This window comes from Pelodiscus sinensis, chromosome 3, assembly GCF_052426305.1.
Source record: "Pelodiscus sinensis isolate ZL-2025 chromosome 3, ASM5242630v1, whole genome shotgun sequence".
Lineage (NCBI taxonomy): Eukaryota > Metazoa > Chordata > Testudines > Trionychidae > Pelodiscus > Pelodiscus sinensis.
Genome location: NC_143054.1, coordinates 162,582,945 through 162,601,276, shown reverse-complemented (window position 1 = coordinate 162,601,276; position 18,332 = coordinate 162,582,945). Strand labels below are relative to the sequence as shown.

At 47.6% G+C, this 18,332-nt stretch overlaps 1 protein-coding gene across 1 annotated transcript in view; it reads right to left on the bottom strand.

Moving 5' to 3' along the window:
• LOC102462403 (ALK receptor tyrosine kinase) overlaps window positions 1-8,096 on the bottom strand; it is a 122,142-nt gene extending 114,046 nt beyond the window's left edge. Inside the window, exon 1 of the mRNA XM_075925355.2 lies at window positions 7,931-8,096. Within this exon, the coding sequence (XP_075781470.2) occupies window positions 7,931-8,094 (164 nt within the window). The 5' untranslated portion in view covers window positions 8,095-8,096. The remainder of the gene's footprint in view (window positions 1-7,930) is intronic.
• Between the last annotated feature and the right edge of the window lie 10,236 nt (window positions 8,097-18,332).

The window sequence follows — 18,332 nt, the reverse complement described above, 5'->3', positions numbered from 1 at the left end:
AGCCTGTGGTGGAATAGATGTCTGTGATTTTATTGCACTGGATGATTGGGGAGGTCGGGCAGACCCTTGACCAACGTTTCAAATTTGCTGCTTAGGAGGCTGGATACCAGAGGAGCATGGGTGTTGTGGGTGTTTCCTCTGGTTGTGTTGTCTGAAATGGCTGTATTCATATGGTCTGTTTTGAGGACAGTTGTATTATGCATCCCTGTTCCTCTTGTAGGGGGTATAGCGCTTCCGTCTGTATGGTGGGGTGTAAATGCCTAATGTGCACAGAGTGGTATGTGAGTTCTTGCTGCTGTGTAAAATCTCATCACTGCTGGCTGCAAAGTGCTCATGTTTATCAAAGGAGAGTTGTCCACCTTGGTTTGGAGTTCTTTGGGGACTCCTGCGGCATGCAGCCATGATGCCCTCCTCATGACCACGGCTGTAACAGTTGCCCTTGCTGCCGTGTCGGCCACATCAATTGCTAAGAGCAGCGCAGCGTGGGCGATGGTGTGACCTTCACGGATGATTGCTCTGAGGATGAACCTCTTGGATTCTGGCAAGTATTCCAGCAAGTATTCCATAAACTCAGCTAATTTGGAGTAGTTGTCAAAGTCACGATTGGCTAGAAGCGTGGAGTAGTTTGCTATTCTGAGTTGTAAAGTGGCCAAGAAGTACACCCTTTTGCCAAATTGGTGTTGTTTTTTTGTGTTCTTTGTCCCCGCTGTTTGATTACAGCTGAGGGACTTTTGACTGTTGTTTGCTGCGTCTACCACCAGCGACTTTGTCTGGGGGTGGGAGAAAAGGAAGACCAATTCTTCAGGGCAGGAAAAATACTTCTTTTCCACCTTCTTGAACATTGGTTGGGCTGATGCAGGTGTCTGCCAGATGTCATTGGACACCTCCATGATAGCCTGGTCTATGAGCAGAGCAATCCTGCCCTGGGCCGAAGGACAAATGTTCTTTAAGAGGTGGTGGTGTTTCTCCTTCACCTCTTGAACTTTCTCCTTCACTTCTTCGGTAGTGCCTACCCTTTTAAAGAGGTCTTGAAATAGTTTTAAGTCATTGGTGGTATGCGTGTCCTCCAGTATGATAGCCTCCTCAGCGGAGGTGAATGTCTTGTGTTAGTTGAACGTCATCCTGATCATCCAAGAGCTGGCCCTCCTCCTCCTCTGTCTCTGGCATGGTCATTAGAGTATGAGGTGGTGAGGCTGGCAGAAGCCTTTTTGGCTGATGTCTAGTTGGTCCCCAGTAGTCCCAGGGTGCCCAGTGGGGCGGGTAATGTGGAAGCGAGTAGTGCCAGTCTGGGTGCCACTGAGGTTGGTACAGGTGTCTCCTGTAAAATTGGTGGTGTTTCTCCTTCACCTCTTGGGTAGTGGCTGGAAATGACTGCTGGGAGGAGAACACACTCCTCCAATCACGTTCAGTTACCTCAGGGTACCCCTGCAATCATGGAGGCCTCCTATAGTTTGGAGATGAGCACGGTAGAAAGGGCACTGGCGACTGTTCCTTTCATGGAAGCAGGGACAAGTGCCTCTCTTCACTTCCACTTGTAAGCAAGTCTCTCTCTTTTTTTTGAGGGAATCATTGCAGTCAGCCTGAGATGGCTGCATGCTGCCAGTAGCCTCTGTGGGGGAGGCATCGGGGAAGACAGCACACTGGAAGGCAGTGCTGGGGATTTGAGGGGATGCTTTGAAGCTGGCTCTGCAACCTTTGCCAGGTGCTGAAGTATTTGTTTTGATACCGGGGTTTATTGGTGCACTCTCTCCAGTGCGGAGGAAGAGTGCAGAAGTGCCACGTTGTGTTTAGGTGCCACCGCAGCAGTGCTTGATGTTGTTCTCAGCACCGCAGTGCCAGAGGTGCCTGGTGCATCTCCCCCGCTCACTCTGGGGGACGGATCGAGCGACAGCAATTTGGTTGGCGAGACCCTCCTTTTGTGATGCCTCCTGTGGAGTTGGAGAGGCAGTTCTGTGTTTTGGAGGGTCTGTGGAATCATTTATTGTGGGTTCCCCCATTGGCTGCATAGCCTTTTCGAGGAGGATCATGTGCAGCCTGAGCTCCCGATCCTCTCCACTCTGGCAGTCAAACTGTGGTAATGATGACACTTCTGAGGTGTGTATGACTTCCCCAGACATCTTATGCAGCTGCTGTGGCCATCAGATGCTGGCATTGGATCGTTGCAGTTGTGGCACTTTTTAAAGCCCGGAGAGCCTGGAATAGAGGAGACTGTTAATGCTTGCGGTTGAGGGCAGAGGGGTGGGTGTGGGGTGTGTGTGTGTGTGTGTGTGTGTGTGTGTGCACGCGCGTGCGTGCATGCGAGGGTTTCTTATTTGAACCAATGGTAGCCTGAGGTAAGGCTTGCTGTTTTGTGTCTTCCCAGACAGTTATTTCTTCTCTTTTCTTCTCTCTTCCTTTTTTTCCAGTGAGTGTGGCTGGCTAGAGGAAAGCGGAGCCACCGCCATCAAAGCATTTCATGCTGAAAGAACTGCTCCTCCTGTTCTTTTTTTTTTAAATGGAGTGGCAAGAGTGTAGCAGAAGGAATTGTAAGTGAGGGAGGTCGAAAAGAAGGAAATAGCGACTAGAATAGCAAAAGCAAGAGCGAGTTTGAAGGCGATGGACAAGATCTGGGAAAGTAAAGCGATTAGCTTAGGAACAAAGCTGAGACTCTTGAAAAAATGTATCTTTAGCAGCATGTTGTATGGATGTGAGACATGGGTGATAACGAAAGATTCAAAGAGAAGGACATTGGCGTTCAAGAGGAGTTGTTATAGAAAGAGCCTGACAATAGGATGGATGCAGAAGATCACCAACGAGGAATTATATAGGAAGATACAGAAGAAAGAGAACCTACTGCAGAAGGTTATACAACGGAAGTTACAGCTATTCGGGCATATCTGCACATTCAACGACGAGTGAAAAGTTAAGACGGGGGAGGGTGGGTGGGTAGGACAGCTGACCCTCAGCACTGCCCGGACTGCAGTGTGCCACCCCCCAGCACTGTCTGCATCCATTGCCTTTTCAGGCAGCCTAGAGCAGTGGTCCCCAACCTTTTTGTGGCCAATAGCACATTCATGTTTTCAGAAGAGTGTGGCGGGCCTATTTTGTATTTGTAAATTAAATAATACGAAAAACATCATATTAAATATTACATAATATATGAATCCATAAGATAAAAAAGGTAATTTTACATGTAAAAGGTATTAATTAAATTATTCGGCCCCCCTTTGGAGAAAAAATAGAAAAAAGGTATCAAATGCACAAATTGAAGGCTATTTTCATATTAAATGTGAATTGGGTAAATTTGATAGAAACTTAGTTGGATAATTTTTATTTTAATTATATTGTAATTAATTTTTCAACAAAATTCTGCATTAATAAAAAGGGGGGATGTCCAAATGTTGAGCAAAAAAAGCATCCTCCCCCCCCAAAAAAATCATGACACCTTTGAATCTCACACTCCCCATCCTCACCATGTCCCCACCATCTGCTGCCATGTCTCCTCCCCTTGCTCCATCAGCTCCCCAGGTGCCTGCTGCCCCCCACCTCTCACCCCCCTCTGCTGTCCTGACTCCTGCCCTTCTCACTGCCCTCAGCCCTCCTGAGACCTGCCCCCCCTCCACCAGTCCTTCTCTCCCGCCAGTGTCCACTTCTCCAGTAGCCCCACTCTGATCATGTGAGCTACCCCCTCTCCTAACACCTCCCTCTACACACCTGCCCTGCCTCTCTCCTCTGGTGCTGGTCCCTCCCCTGCAGGTGTCTGCCCTTCTGCTTCATCCCCAGAATCCCCTCACACCTGCACCTTCTCTTAGCCCTGCACCCTCCTGGTGCCTTCCCCTTCCCTCACTCCCCCTGCCCCATTTGCCCTCTTTTTCACTGATGCCCATCCCCTCACCACCCTCTGCCAGTTTCCCTCATTCCCCTGTGCCTTCACACATTATTTGCTCCATCCCCGCCTTCTTCATGCCCACCCTTTCTCCCAGCATCTCTCCCTCTCCCCTCTAGCCTCCAATGCCCTTACTCTCTCCTCTCCCAGCATCACCCTGTCCCCCCTCCCACTGACAGCTCCCCTCCTGCCCTTTTCCTCATTGTCTCCACTTGGCCTTCCGGCATTTGTCTCTCCTCCATGCTGTCCCTTGGTGCCTTCCCCTTTCTTCTCCTGACCTGCCCCCCTCCCCTCAGCACAAGCCCCTTCCTCTTCCATCCCTTCCCCCTATTCTTCCCACACCCCCACCTTCTGCCTTCCAGTTTGAGTCTGTGATTGGGCCCGGCCCCAGCTGCTTCCGTGACCCCAGACAACGTGCTGGGCTGGGAGCTGGGCTGCGTGGTTTAAAAATGTAAAGTACCGGGCCGTGATGTCACGGCACGCTGGGCGTCTCCCCTCTCAGCTGTTGCGCGGGTGTTTGAACACGCTGCACATGCGCTCCCTCGGATGTCTTGCGAACCTGGAGTCTCCCCTCTCAGCTGTTGCATGGAGAGGGTGCGTGAGACAATTGGAGGGAGCGCATGCCACCACGCAACAGCTGAGAGGGGAGACGCTGGTTTGCAAGACATCCAAGGGAGTGCATGCATGGCATGTTTGGCACGCATGCGCTCCCTCGGATGTCTTGTGAACCAGCGTCTCTCCTATCAGCTGTTGCACAGCGGCATACGCTCCCTCCGATAGTGTGCGCAGAGACCACTGTTTTAAAACACTGGCACGGGCACACCTAAATGCCCCGGCGGGCGCCATGGCACCTGCGGGCACCACATTGGGGACCCCTGTTCTGGAGTATGCTGCATAGTGCTTGGGCAGCAATTTAAAGGGCTCAGGGCTCTAGGTGCTGCTGCCACTTCCGCACCAGCAGCCAGAGCCCTGGGCCCTCTTGATTCCTTGGGCTCCGGGATATTTTCCCTCTTTGCCCCCCTGTCCGCAGACTTGCCCCTCCCCGCATCTCCTCAATGGATATGACAGTTTTTCCTCCTAATGGATACTGGGCTTGCTCAGCACCGCACAGGGTAAAGCTCAGCATTTTGCAAGGACTTACTGACTCACTAACCGATGTAGTCCTCTTATTCACTCTGCCGGGAGAAAAAGTTTTAAATGGATACTTAGACATAACAGGAGAGTAAAGGTATAGATTAACACAAGTGGCATTTCCATGGCAACATTTAAGTAAATAATAATTCACAGGAATAATAATTGCAATACACAGCTTTCTTGAAAGGAAAACACAACAAAAGGGAAAGAAAACAAGCTGGGGTGCTCAGAGGTGACTGTGAAATAAGACTAATGTTGATATTTTAAAAATCTTTGATGCATCCATATTAATTATGCATTTGATGATAAAGTAATGGTTGTGCACTTTTGTATTGACACCTTACACTTTGCCAAGACACAGCTAGATAAAAAGACACAACTGCATCATGTTTTTTATAACCCCTCATGGGACAAGCTAATCCTTTAATGAAATCCATTATTTCTAGGGCAGAGAGCTACACAAAGATCAAAGGCTTTAATCTTTACCATACAGAAAAGAGACACATATTATGTACTACAGGACAGAGCAATGGAAGGAGACTATATAGATGTCTCCTCTATAAACAGCGCATGTTGTAGTACATTTGAAATAAAAGTAAACAAATCACACAGCATCCTTTTGAAGGAGATCTGCAGTTGACTGATAACACAATGCCATGTGTCAGATGTAAGGGCCTGCAGCTAGCCTGCTGAACTGCTATCTTAAGCCTCAGCCAGTTTAACAAGCGCAAATAGGCTCCAATCGAGCCACCTGATTGACCAATCTGTCCAATAGGCTGAGAGGATAAGGAGAACTGCTCTTAAGATCAGCATCAGGCACCGGCAGCTCAAAGTTTGAAAGTATTGCCTCAGATTCTGTCCCACTTCTGCCTTGCCTCACTCCAGGTAATTTAGCTCTCACCCTTGGCTCTGACTCCTGATATCTGGCTCTGAACCTCACCTCCAGCCAGCAGGTACAGTAAAACCTGTGTTGTCCAGCATGCTCGGGGATTAGGGCATTCTGGTTATCTAAAAATTCCAGTTACCTGAGAGTCCCATCAACCTGCACTTAGTTGATATTCAGAGACCAATTTCTTAAAGGATTCACAATAACTTTCAGCAGCTTCATGATCTGCTGATGCTTTTTCTCCAGACACATCCAATCTTCTGATGCCACGTTGAAGCTTAAAACTCCCTTCAGAAAATGCACAAGGCTCAGTCAACTCCATTTGTTTATAAAAGCCCTTTGCTTTTTCAGTCAGCATTGGCCCTGAAATTGGATGTCCTTCAGCTCTTTTCAATGCCAACCATTCATTCAATACTTTATCAAGCTGTTCCAATTTCGGTTTATGCAGCGTATGGTATTTTTCAAGTCCTTTCTTGGTCTCCAACTGCACAACAAATGTTAAAAGTTCATTCTTTTGGGCCTTAATGTAGTAAATTGTTGAAGAATCAACATTGTATTCATCCATCAACACTTTTCTATTTACACCTTTTTCTAAACGCCTTATAATGTCCAGTTTTTTACTTAGAATCAACACAACTCTCTTTCTCTTCTGCCCAGAACTTGTTGATGGTTTTCTTAATGCCATTAATCTTGAATGACCAAATCACTTGAATCACCAAATCACTTAAGCACTATCTGGTGAGACGCTATGGAACTATTGGATCTCAGGCTCCATCTGGGGAGACGCTCTGGAAGCTTCCAGAAACATCAAGCACAGTGGCGCACAACTTTTTTGGAGCTGCGACCGCCGTGCCGCAGGGGCCACCAGCTGCCTGGCCCAGCTCCCAGCCAGCTAAATCATAGCGGCATGCAGCGAGGCTGGATGCAGCCTCGTGCTGGCCAGATTAAAGCACCGTGTGGCTGCACCCAGCCCCCAGCCGGCCAGATCAAAGCTCCTCACCGTGCAGCCGCGCCAAGCCCCCAGCCGGCCGGATCAAAGCTCTGCAGCCCCTGGGGGAGACATCTACAACCACCACTGTTTTAGAAGATACCGGATGGCTTTGGAGAGGTTAATGGTTAGTAGATTGGTGAATTGTATTGGCCTAATAGGAAACTTGCCGGTTTCTAAAGTTTTCTGGGTAGTTGAGTGCCGGATAGCGCAGGTTTTACTGTACAATGGCCCATGTCCAAGTCACATGGCATCCTGCAACTTATGATGGGCACTCAGGTGGATCTTTTATAGTATAAAAGTTGTTTGGTGAGAGACTTACGTAAGTGAAAGTGAAGCAGAATGAACACCACTGCTAGGAATGAGATGATGCCTTATTAAAAGTGGGCTGCTACTGTTTGATGTAGGAGGGGTAGACTTCTCCATCACATTCTAGTTCTAGTTATGTGGCTGGTCCTTACATATTGGACTGATTAAATACTCAGATCCAAACATGCTCTGAATGTGGAGAGTTGAAATACATAACTAGAACTAAATTACATAGCTCAGACCCCAAGCCCAGCTCTCATATACTGTCTATAGCATCTATCATCTGTCGACCTAAACCTGCTTTGCAAATAGCAATGAACATGAAATATTACATCCAGTCAGAGAAATCAAGGCACAGTTTAAGTGACTTACTTGGGGCCACACAGTGATTCACTGGAAAAGCCAGGAATGGAACACAAGACTCCTGACACTTAACACTGTATTCAGTGTTGTAGCTGTGTCAGTCCCAGGAAATTGGAAAGGGAATATCTTTTATTAAACCAACCTCTGTTGGTGAGAGAAACCATCTTCTGAGCTGATGCAGAGAGTGCTCTACTCCAACCTCTCACTGATGTATACTCTCTACCCATAACAGAATTTCCCAAGGGGAAATAAAGCACCTCCCTCCCTTTGAGGGCTGAATACTTTAAGAGTGCTCAGGCAATTCTGGATGCTAAGCAGCTGGTGATGAAATGCCTTCTCACTGGGAGGGAAGCGAAGGACAAAGAGAAAGAGGAGTGCTTCCCACCTGTCTGACACGTCATGAAGAGATAAAACCATCCACTGCCAGACTCCCAAACCTTCACTGTTAGTGAAATGCCAGAACGTCCTGCTCTGTTCCTTCCCCGTTTTGTTCTCGACAAGTACCAGGGAAATATTTCCAAACAAGAAGCCGTGGATGAGCCATGACATTCGGAGCTACAAGGAAGAGAACATATAAGGAGGCAAGTAAGACACATGAATTATACAGAAATTAACTAAATCCCCAATTCTTCTTTCAGTTCCTTCTTTCCCTCCCTCTAAATCCTCAGTTCTCCTACCCTGACACCCTTCCCTGCATCTAAGGATTGAAGTAGCCTCCAAATATTTGAGGTAATATTGTTGTATTGAGGTATTTGGTGTAATATGCTGGTGAAAACACAGGAAAGTTAATGGAATATTTGTGGGCGTGATTCTCATTTACACTAAGATCCCTTTTACACCACTCTGGCAGTGCAAAGAAAACTAAAAATGGGTTTAATTGTAATATGTATCCATTTTAATGTCCCTTTACTATGGTAACATTTAGTGGTTCAGCTAGAATCTAGGGATGAAAGCCTGGCCCCACCAAAGCCAACTGCAAAACTCCCAGTCACTTTTGACAGAGAATTTAATCCAAGGGTTCGGATGGGGGCCCAAAACCCCTACCAAATCAATTCCAGACACCCTTCTTAAGCAACCAGCTTTATTCAGGAATGCATTCCAGGGCAAAAATCTCCAGGATACTCAGGAAAAAAGTTCCTGCAAAGTTTCTGCAACTGCCCAAACAAAAGGCAAGATCTTTTGTACTTTCTTACATGGTAATTACCCCTCTTTTAGTGACCACTTACAATTGCATGCACATACAGGTCATGCCCCTTTGCACCAAATTCCCTCCAATCATCATTTGTCCCCTCACAGTCCTTTTGCAGCCCTTACAACAGGTTCAAACCAGTTTCACCTGTCCTCTCCTTTTGTATACCTGTGTTCAAGCATGTACCTCTTTACAAAGACCAGACTTTAACATCCAGGTCACAACAGGGGTCATACTGACAACAGTTAAGTTTATCCTTCACTTTAATGGGCCCAGAATTTCACCATATCAATGGCTGGGTGAGGGGACACTAGATGACTTTGAATCATTAAAAAGATTTATTTTCCAGGTTTCAGGCTGGTGAGTCTTGTCCACATGCTCAGGATCTAACTGATCAGCATATTTGATGTTAGGAAAGAATCCTCCCCCCAACCCCACTTCCCTGGCCAGATTGGTAGAAACCCTGAGAGTTTTTCCCCTTCCCCTGCAACTTAGGTCATGGTCACTTGCAGGTTTAAACCAGGGTAAAGGTGTATTCTCTGCAATTTGAAACCTTTAAGCCATGATTTGAGGACTTCAGTAACTCAGCCACAGGTTAGGGGCCTATTACAGGAGTGGACGGGTGAGGTTCTGTGGACTGCATTGTGCAGGAAGTCGGACTAGATGATCATAGACTCATAGGACTGAAAAGGGACCTCAAAAGATCATCTAAGTCCAGTCCATTGAACCCATGACAGGACCAAGTGTTATGTAGACCATCCCTGACAGGTATTTGTCTGACCTGCTCTTAAAAATCTCCAGTGGCATGCCAGTGCTTAACTACTCTGATCTATAGGAAGTTGTTCCTAATGTCCATTCAAAACCTCTCTTGCTGCAATTTAAAACTATTGCTTCATGTCCTATCCTCAGAAGTTGAGAATATTTTTTCTTCTCTCTCCTTGTAACAACCTTTTACATACTTGAAAACTGTTATTTCCGCTCCTCAGTCACCTCTTCTTTAAACTCAACAAAACCAGTTCTTTTCAATATTCCCTCATAGGTTGTGTTTTCTAGTCTTTTAATTATTTTTGTTGCTCTTCTCTGGACTTTATTCAATTTGTTCATCTTTCCTGAAACATGGTGCCCAGAACTGGACATAGTACTTAAATTGAGACCTAATCAGCACAGAGCACAGCGGAAGAATTACATGTTTTGCTTACAACACTCCTGTAAATACATCCCAGAATGATGTTTGATTTTTTTTGGTAACAATGTCACACTGCTAACTCCTATTTAGCTTGTGGTCTACTACAATTGCCGATCCTTTTGCATAGTCCTCCTTCTTAGGCAGTCATTTCCCATTTTGTATGTGTGGGACTGATTGTTTTTCTAAGTGGAGTATTTTGTGTTTGTCCTTATTGAATTTCATCCTATTTACCTCAGACCATTTCTCCAGTTTGTCCAGATCATTTTAACTTTTAATCCAGCCCTTCCAACCCCTCCTAGCTTGGTTGTGTCCTCAAACGTTATAAGTGTACTCTCCATGCCATTATTTAATTCAGGAGTTCTCATACTTTAGCAAGTTGAGGACCCCCATTTTGATTTAAAAATGTTCAGGGACCCCCAAGCCCTCCCGCTCAGTCCTTGCCCCTGAGAACACATCACTGCCCCAAACCTTTTCTGAGGTGCTGTCCCCCACTCACTCCATCCCCCATCCTTCGCTCTCCCACACCCTCACTCACTTTCACCAGGCTCGGGTAGGGGTGCAGAAGATGGTATGGGGTCTGGGAGGGAGTTTGGGTGCAGTCAGCACTTACTTTTTGTAGCTCCCAATCGGCACATCCCTCTGCTCTTAGGCAGGAGGGCCGGGGGGGGGGGGGGGGGGTGAGTCTCCATAAGCTGCCTCTGCCTACAGCAGGGGTAGGGAAAAAGAAGCTACTCACCTAATGAAATAACTATGGTTCTTCGAGATGTGTGTCCCCGTGGGTGCATCACTGTTGATGTTGGGTTGTCCCAGCACTGCAGATTGGAGTTTTTTCTAGTAGCCTCTGGTCAGGCTGCACATGCGAGATAGGCACCTCGGACTGTTCGTACCTTTTCACTTTGCGCTCATTTTCTTCATGCATGCTCAATTGGCTAGGGCTCAGACCAAAGAAGGGGGGAGGAAGGATGGATCATGGAGCATCCACAGGGGAACATCTCTCAAAGAACCATCATTACTTCATGAGATAATGAAAAACTGCCAACTCTCTTCAGTTGTTTCCCCTTAGTCTTGTGAGTAACTTCCTTTTTTTTTTTTGAGTGATGTCCTTGTGGGTGCTCCATTATTGGCGACTACATAGCTGTACTCGGTTAGATGGTAGGTGGGCTTCAGAATTACCATTTATCAGCTGTGGAGAGCACTGCATTAGCCAATGGAGAGACTGTATCCATTTGCATCAAGATTGTGTAGTGTCTCAAAAGTGTAGTTGGACAACCACGTGGCTTCACAACAAATGTCCCGAAACAACACACCCTGGAGGAAGGCTGTGGATATAGAGACAGCCCATGTGGAATGAGCCCTGTGGGGCACAGGGAGTACTCTGTTTTGTAGAGAGTAGCAGTGCGTGATGTATGGCACTAAAATTCCTGAAATGCACTGAGATTATAAAGGCACTCCCCGAGACCATTCAGCAATTGAAACAAACAATTTCTGTGAGTTGTGGAAGATCCATGTTTGATCAATAAAAAGAAGAAAGCGTTCTCCGAACATTTAGGATATGTAGAAAGCCGTGAGGCATAAGGCTTTGGATAAAAGGTGGGGAGAACAATAGGTTCATTGACACAGAAATCAGAACAGACTTTAAGTAGGAAGGAAGGATGAGGGCAGAGTATGACCTTATTCTTATAAAATATCATGTAGGGAGGTACTGCTGTGAGGGCAGCAAGTTCACTTACTCTTCTCCTGACATGATTGCTAATAAAAATGCAGTCTTCACTGTTAGTAGGAGGAGAGGGCATGTAGCCAAAGATTCAGAGGGTGGTCTAGTTAGCGTATTGCATACCAGCTATAGGTCCCATGTCAGATGTAGTGGCCTATGTGGAGGATTAAGGTTATAAAGGCCCTTAAGGAAACTCATTATGATAGGTGCACAAAGACCGAGAATCCCTCTAGTAGGGGTGTGTGTGTGTGTGTGTGTGTGTGTGTGTGCGTGTGTGTGTGTGTGTGTGTGTGTGTGTGGAATGCAGTCAGCACGACCAGGTGTACCCTGAGGGAGGACACTGACAGCCTTTGTTGTTTCAGGTGTAGGATATAATTAAGGATTGTATGAAGAGGCGCAGAAGATGGGTCAATTTGATTGCTCAAAAACCAGGCTGCAAAATGCTTCCAACTTGCACAGGTAAGTATTTTGAGTGGTCCGGCATCCACTATGGAGCAGGATATCCTTTACTTGGACTGAGCCGAGTCTCATCTTTGGAGAACCAGAGACAAGCCATAAGGTGTTTGTGGATGAGGATGGAAAAAGTTGCTTCCATTCTTTGAGAGGAGGTCTTGGCAATTTGGAAGAGGGTAAGGAGGCTGATGAAACATCTGACAGAAATAGGGGACTCAGATCCATCTGGACCAGGAGGGGCTATCAGAACGGCAAGGGCACTGTCTGACTTGATTTTGTGAAGGACCCTCCGAATAAGAGGAATTGGGGGAAAGACATAATAGAGATGAACGTCTCATGTAATGAGGAGGGCATCACCCAACAATCCTGGTCCCACACCCATTCTTGAACAGTATAAGGGACACCTGGTATTGCGGTGTGATGTGAACAGGCCTATAAGAGAGAAACCCCATCTCAGGAACACAGTGTGAAGAATGCGCAGATGGAGTTCCCATTCATAGTCTATTGCGTAGTGTCAGCTGAAGGTATCTGCAGTGATATTCTTGGCTCTGAGTCGGTATGACACTACTAGGCTGATCTTGTTGTGGATGCACCAGTTCCATCAGCAGATGGCCTCCATACAGAGGGATCAAGAGTGAGCACCACCTTGATGGTTGATGTAAAACATTATGGTGACATTGTCAGTAAGCAGGCAAACCGTAGAACCACAGATGTCTGAAAGAAAGTGCTTGCATAAACTGCACACACCCTGAAGTTCCAACAGGTTGATACAGAGATGGGAAGACCATCTGCCCTGAGCAAAGTAGCACTGCAGGGGTGCACCCCATCCAAGGAGCGAAGTGTCTGTGGTAATCCGGATGGAGAACTATGTCTAGTGGAATGGGATACCTGCAAGGAGGTTTTTGGGATTGGTCCACGAATGTAATGAGGTGAGGACTTTTTGGGGAATCGAAACGTGGTGCTTGGATGGGATGTATACTAAGGAGAGCCAGTGCTAGAAGCAATGAAAGTGCAGATGTGCATGCTGGACCAAGTATGTTGTAGTGGGCATGTGACCCATGAGCTGCAAAGAGGTGAGTACTGGAACAGTAGGGATGGACACCATGACTGAGATAAGACACCATTATGGCCTGGAAACACTGATCTGGAAGATATGCCCATGCTTTGTGGAGTCCAGGCGAGCTCCTATGAATTCTAGAGATTGGCTAAGGCATAGGGTAGATTTCTGCTCATTTATAATGAGCTCCAGGGATTTGAAAAGTCTCTTGGCAAATGTCACCATGTCTTTTGTGACTTGGAGGAAAGGACCTTGTATAAGGCAATCTTCTAGGTATGGAAAAATCATAATATCCTGGTGGTGTAGATAGGCTGCAATGATGGCCAGGGTCTTTGAGAAGACTCTGGGAGTGGAAGAAAGGCCAAAAGGAAGAACTCAGTATTGGAAATGCTCTGATGTTGATCATAAAGCAGAAAAATCATGCGTGTGATGGGTGGGTGGCCATGTGGAAGTAAGTGTCCTGAAGGCTGATGATTACAAACCAGTCTCCCTCATCCAGTGCCAGAATGATCGATGTGAGTGTGGTCATTCTGATCCATTATTTGTGAAGGAATTCATTTAGCTAGCGAAGATATAGACTCATAGACTCATAGACTTTAAGGTCAGAAGGGACCATTATGATCATCTAGTCTGACCCCCTGTACAGTGCAGGCCACAGAATCTCATCCACCCCTCCTAGAATAATCCTCTCACCTATATCTCAGATATTGAAGCCTTCAAATACTTTGAAGACCCCAAGATGCAGAGAATCCTCTAGCTGTGATCTGTACCCCATGCTACAGAGGAAGGCGAAAAACCTCCAGGGCCTCTGGGTCTCCAACTTCCACGCCTGTTCTCTTCTCTGTGTGGAAGTTATTGGAATAAAATTCCTTGCCCTGGTATTGCTCGGGCATGCTCTCTATGGCTCCTATGCATAGCAGATAAGCTACTTCTTGCTTTAGGAGTTTTTCATGAGAGGAGTCCTTGAAGAAGGACAGAGAGGGTGGGGAAGTTGGAGGAACAGAGATGAAGTGGATGGTGTGCCACATCTTACAATCTCAAGGACCCACCAGTCCATAATGATCATTGCCCATTGGTTGTAAAAAGGGCATAAACGGTGGTGAAAGACTGCTGCATGGTTGTAAGGTACTGGTGGTTAGGAAAGGTCAGGCAGGCCCTTGACCAAATTGTCAAATTTGCTACTTAGAAGAATGTTGAGTGGATGGGTGGGTGTTAGGAGCTCGTCTCTTCTGGGCCCTTGTTCTAGAGCAACCCTGATCAAAGGAATTTTGTTGCTGGCGAGAATAAGAGCAGTCTCTGTGCCTGTGGTAAGGGGTGTAACGCATTCTGCAGTAGGGAATTGTATACATCCCTAATGTAGGGAGGTTTGTATGAGAGTCTTTACTGGAGTGGAGGACCTCATCTGTTTTTGAGGTACTGCCATATAGGCTATGTCCAGTGCCACCTGTAATGAAGGATGAGATGTGGTGTAGCCTTCCTGTACTATAGATTGGCTGTTTGTCTTCTAGAAGATGTTGCATGAGCTCAGTCAATTTGGCATAGTTGTTGAAATCATGATTGGCGAGTAAGGTTGTATCATTGGCTATTTGGAGCTGTAATGTTGAGGAAGAATACATCTTCCTATTGAAAAGATCGAGGCATTTCTGCTCCTTGTCCTAGGTAGAGGTCCTGAATTGGGGTAATTTAGATCTGTTGTGAGCAGCATCTACCACTAATGAATTAGGCTGTAGATGTGAGAATAGAAAGTCCATGGACTTGGAAGGGACAAAATACTTTGTCAGCTCGCTTGTTGGCTGGGGAGGGGGGCTGAGGCTAGTGTTTTCCACATCTCATTGGCCACCTCCATGATTGCTTCATCAATTGGAAATGTGATCTTTGACTTGGCCGCTGGTTGTAAATTCTTTAGGAGATGGTGCTGTTTCTCCTGGACCTCTGAAAGGATAACCTCTTGGATAATATAAACAACAAGAAGTCCTGTGGCACCTTATACACTAACAGACCAAAGTATAAGCTTTAGTGGGCAAAGACCCACTTTGTCAGATGCATTTGACATGCATAAATCTGTTAGGTGCCACAGGACTTCTCGTTGTTTATGCAGATTCAGACTAACACAGCTACTCCTTTGATTCTTAGCTAGTAGCAACTCACTTGGGGTACGTCTACACTACAGCGCTAGTTCGAACTAACTTAGTTCGAATTAGTTAATTCGAACTAAGCTAGTTCGAACTAACGCATCTAGAACTAAAAACTAGTTCGAATTAGCGTTTTGCTAGTTTGAACTAGTAAGTCCACATTGAGTGGACTCTGAACAGGGCTTAAGGATGGCCGGAAGCAGTGCCGGCAGGGCATAAAAGGAGGACTTAGAGCATGGAGATGCTGTCTCAGGCTAGCCGAGGGCTGCGCTTAAAGGGTCCCGACCCCCACCCCGGACACACAGTTCTAAGGGGTGCCCCGCTTGCAAAGAAGTTCTGGCTTGGAGTGCCCTGAGTGCCCACACTGGGCACATCACACCACTCGGCCATCAGCCCGGCTGCACTTGCCGCAGGCTGCCATCTGCGGAGAGGGAGTAATTGGGGGGCTGCAGGAGAGCTTCCACCCCCAGAAGCCCGCAGAGCCAGCCCAGTCCTCCCCATCGGGGGCTCGTACCCCATTCCTCCCTCATCTCCTTCCACTTACCCTTCCCTAGCCCCCCTTCTTATTGATGTACAAAATAAAGATAACGTTTCTTCCAACATTGACTCTGTCTTTATTGAAAAAAACTCGGGGAGACTGGGAAAAGGAGGTGGGAGAGGGGAAGAGAAAGGCTGGGAGAGGGGAGGGCAACTAACATGATCAGGGGTTGGGAACAGGTCCCAGATGAAGAAAGGCTACAGAGACTGGGACTGTTCAGCTTAGAAAAGAGGAGACGGAGGGGGGACAGGATAGAGGTCTCTAAAAGCAGGGGTTGGGTGGAGAGGGTGCATTCAGAAAAGTTCTTCCTGAGTTCCCATAAAGAAGGACTAGAGGACACCAAAGGAAAGGAATGGGTAGCAGGCTTCAAACTAGTAAGAGAAAGTTGTTCTTGACAAAGCAAATAGTCAACCTGTGGAACTCCTTGCTGCAGGAGGCTGTGAAGGCTAGAACTAGAACAGAGTTTAAAGGGAAGTGAGATCAAGTCATGGAGGTTGGGTCCATGGAGTCCTATTAGCCAGAGGGTAGGAGTGGTGTCCCTGCCCAAAGTTTGTGGAAGGCTGGAGAGGGATGGCACGAGACAAATGGCTTGGTCATTGTCTTCGGTCCATCCCCTCCAGGGTCCCTAGGGTTGGCCGCTGTTGGCAGACAGGCTACTGGGCTAGATGGACCTTTGGTCTGACCCAGTACGGCCATTGTAAGCTCAGGGCTCAGTGTCGGGGGTCTCAGTGGACCCCCTTGATTTTCATGCACACCTGCTCCTGGGTGGCCAGGCTGGCAGCTCTCCTGCCCTAGCCGGCCACTTTCCTGTGCCTAGTGCGGAGATCGTGGACGAGGTCCACGATGTCCGCACTAGCCCAGGAAGGTGCCCGCCTCTTGCGGTCCAGGGCAAGCTCCCGGGAGCCGCCAGCCTGGTCCCGGCAAGAGGGGGTGGGCTGGGGGGCATCGGGTGGGTGGCTCTGTGCCGTGCCAGGTGCAGGGTCTGCTAGCTGGGTGCTGGCAGGCTTGCACCTGGCACGGGCACCGTAGCCAGCCCGTGCCCCTTTAAGGGGTCCGGGGCCGGGAGGGGGGCATAGAGTTTCCCTGGTGTTGGCCAGAGTGGCCACCAGGGAAACCTGGGGAGGGCTAGCCTCCCACTAGTTCGAACTAAAGGGCTACACAGCCCTTAGTTCGAACTAGCTAGTTCGAACTAGGCGTTAGTCCTCGTAAAATGAGGTTTACCTAGTTCGAACTAAGCGCTCCGCTAGTTCGATTCAAATTCGAACTAGCGGAGCGCTAGTGTAGCACCTATTAAAGTTAGTTCGAACTAACGTCCGTTAGTTCGAACTAACTTTGTAGTGTAGACATATCCTTGGAGAGTTCTTGGAATTGCTTCAAATCATCTGTCGGCAATGAAGCACTGATCCCGGAGGATTCATCAGGTGAGGAAGAAGACTGATCAGTTGGTGAAGTGTCTGGTTGCTGAAAGTCATCCTCCTCCATGATTTGTCCCTCCTCCATGATTTGTCCAAGTCCTCTGTTGGAGAAGGGCTATGAGGGCAAGAGGCTATTACAGATCTATGAGCAGGTGATGTGCTTACAAACAGTGCCTTGAAGATGACCACTGATGCCAAGGGGATCAATGCGATGGATAGTGATGTGGATGATAAGACCAGTCTGGAAACCATAGAGGATGATGGGGGTATCATGGTCTGTGCCCTATCATAAAGTGCATGTGATCTGGCAGGAGATGAATGTTGGGAAGTGAATACACTCCTCCAGTCATTCTTGAGCCCACTATGGTGAGATCACCGGTGATCTGGGTGAGGAGACCCTATTGATGATGGCGGGGATGGAGATGGCTGTCTTGAGATGGTCCCGTGTGCTGATGTTGAGCGTGGCGCCGAAATAGGCACTTTGTGTCTCGGTCGTGTCTGCGTGAAGAAGAGAGATGCCAAACAGCGGCATCATCTAGCAGTGCCATTGAGCCAGTGCTGACGGAGGGGTCATTGGTGTGCATGGTAAAGGTCTGGCAGATTTTGATCATGCCTTTTTTGGTGCCAGTGTTTTGGTCAGCACCTGCAGTGCAGATGTTGCCGAAGGCTTGTCCGGTTCCCAGGCTTTGGCTGGCATTGGTGCCGCCTTAGGCAGTGCTGGGGTCTGTGAGTGCCATGACTTTAGTTCTGTGACTGATGCGGCACAGGAGCACCCAGTGCTGGATGGTTCTGGTTTGTCTCCTGTATTGACTCTGGGAGGTAGGGAATGGGCTGGAGAGAACGTTTTCCTCATGGATGGTTTTGATGAAGGGGGACTTGCTCATCTTTCCAAAAGCTGTACAGCCTTATTAAAGAGTAACATACATACGTGCAGCTCCTGGTGTACTCTGGCTGTGAGCCTGCAGCAGTGGACACAGTTCTGAGGGACATGTCTCTCTCCCAGGCAACAAATGCAAGCAGCACAGGATCTTGATGTGTCCCATTTCTTAAATCTGGGAGAACCCAGCATTGTGGCAAACAGGCTCACTGCTCGAGTTGTTCTT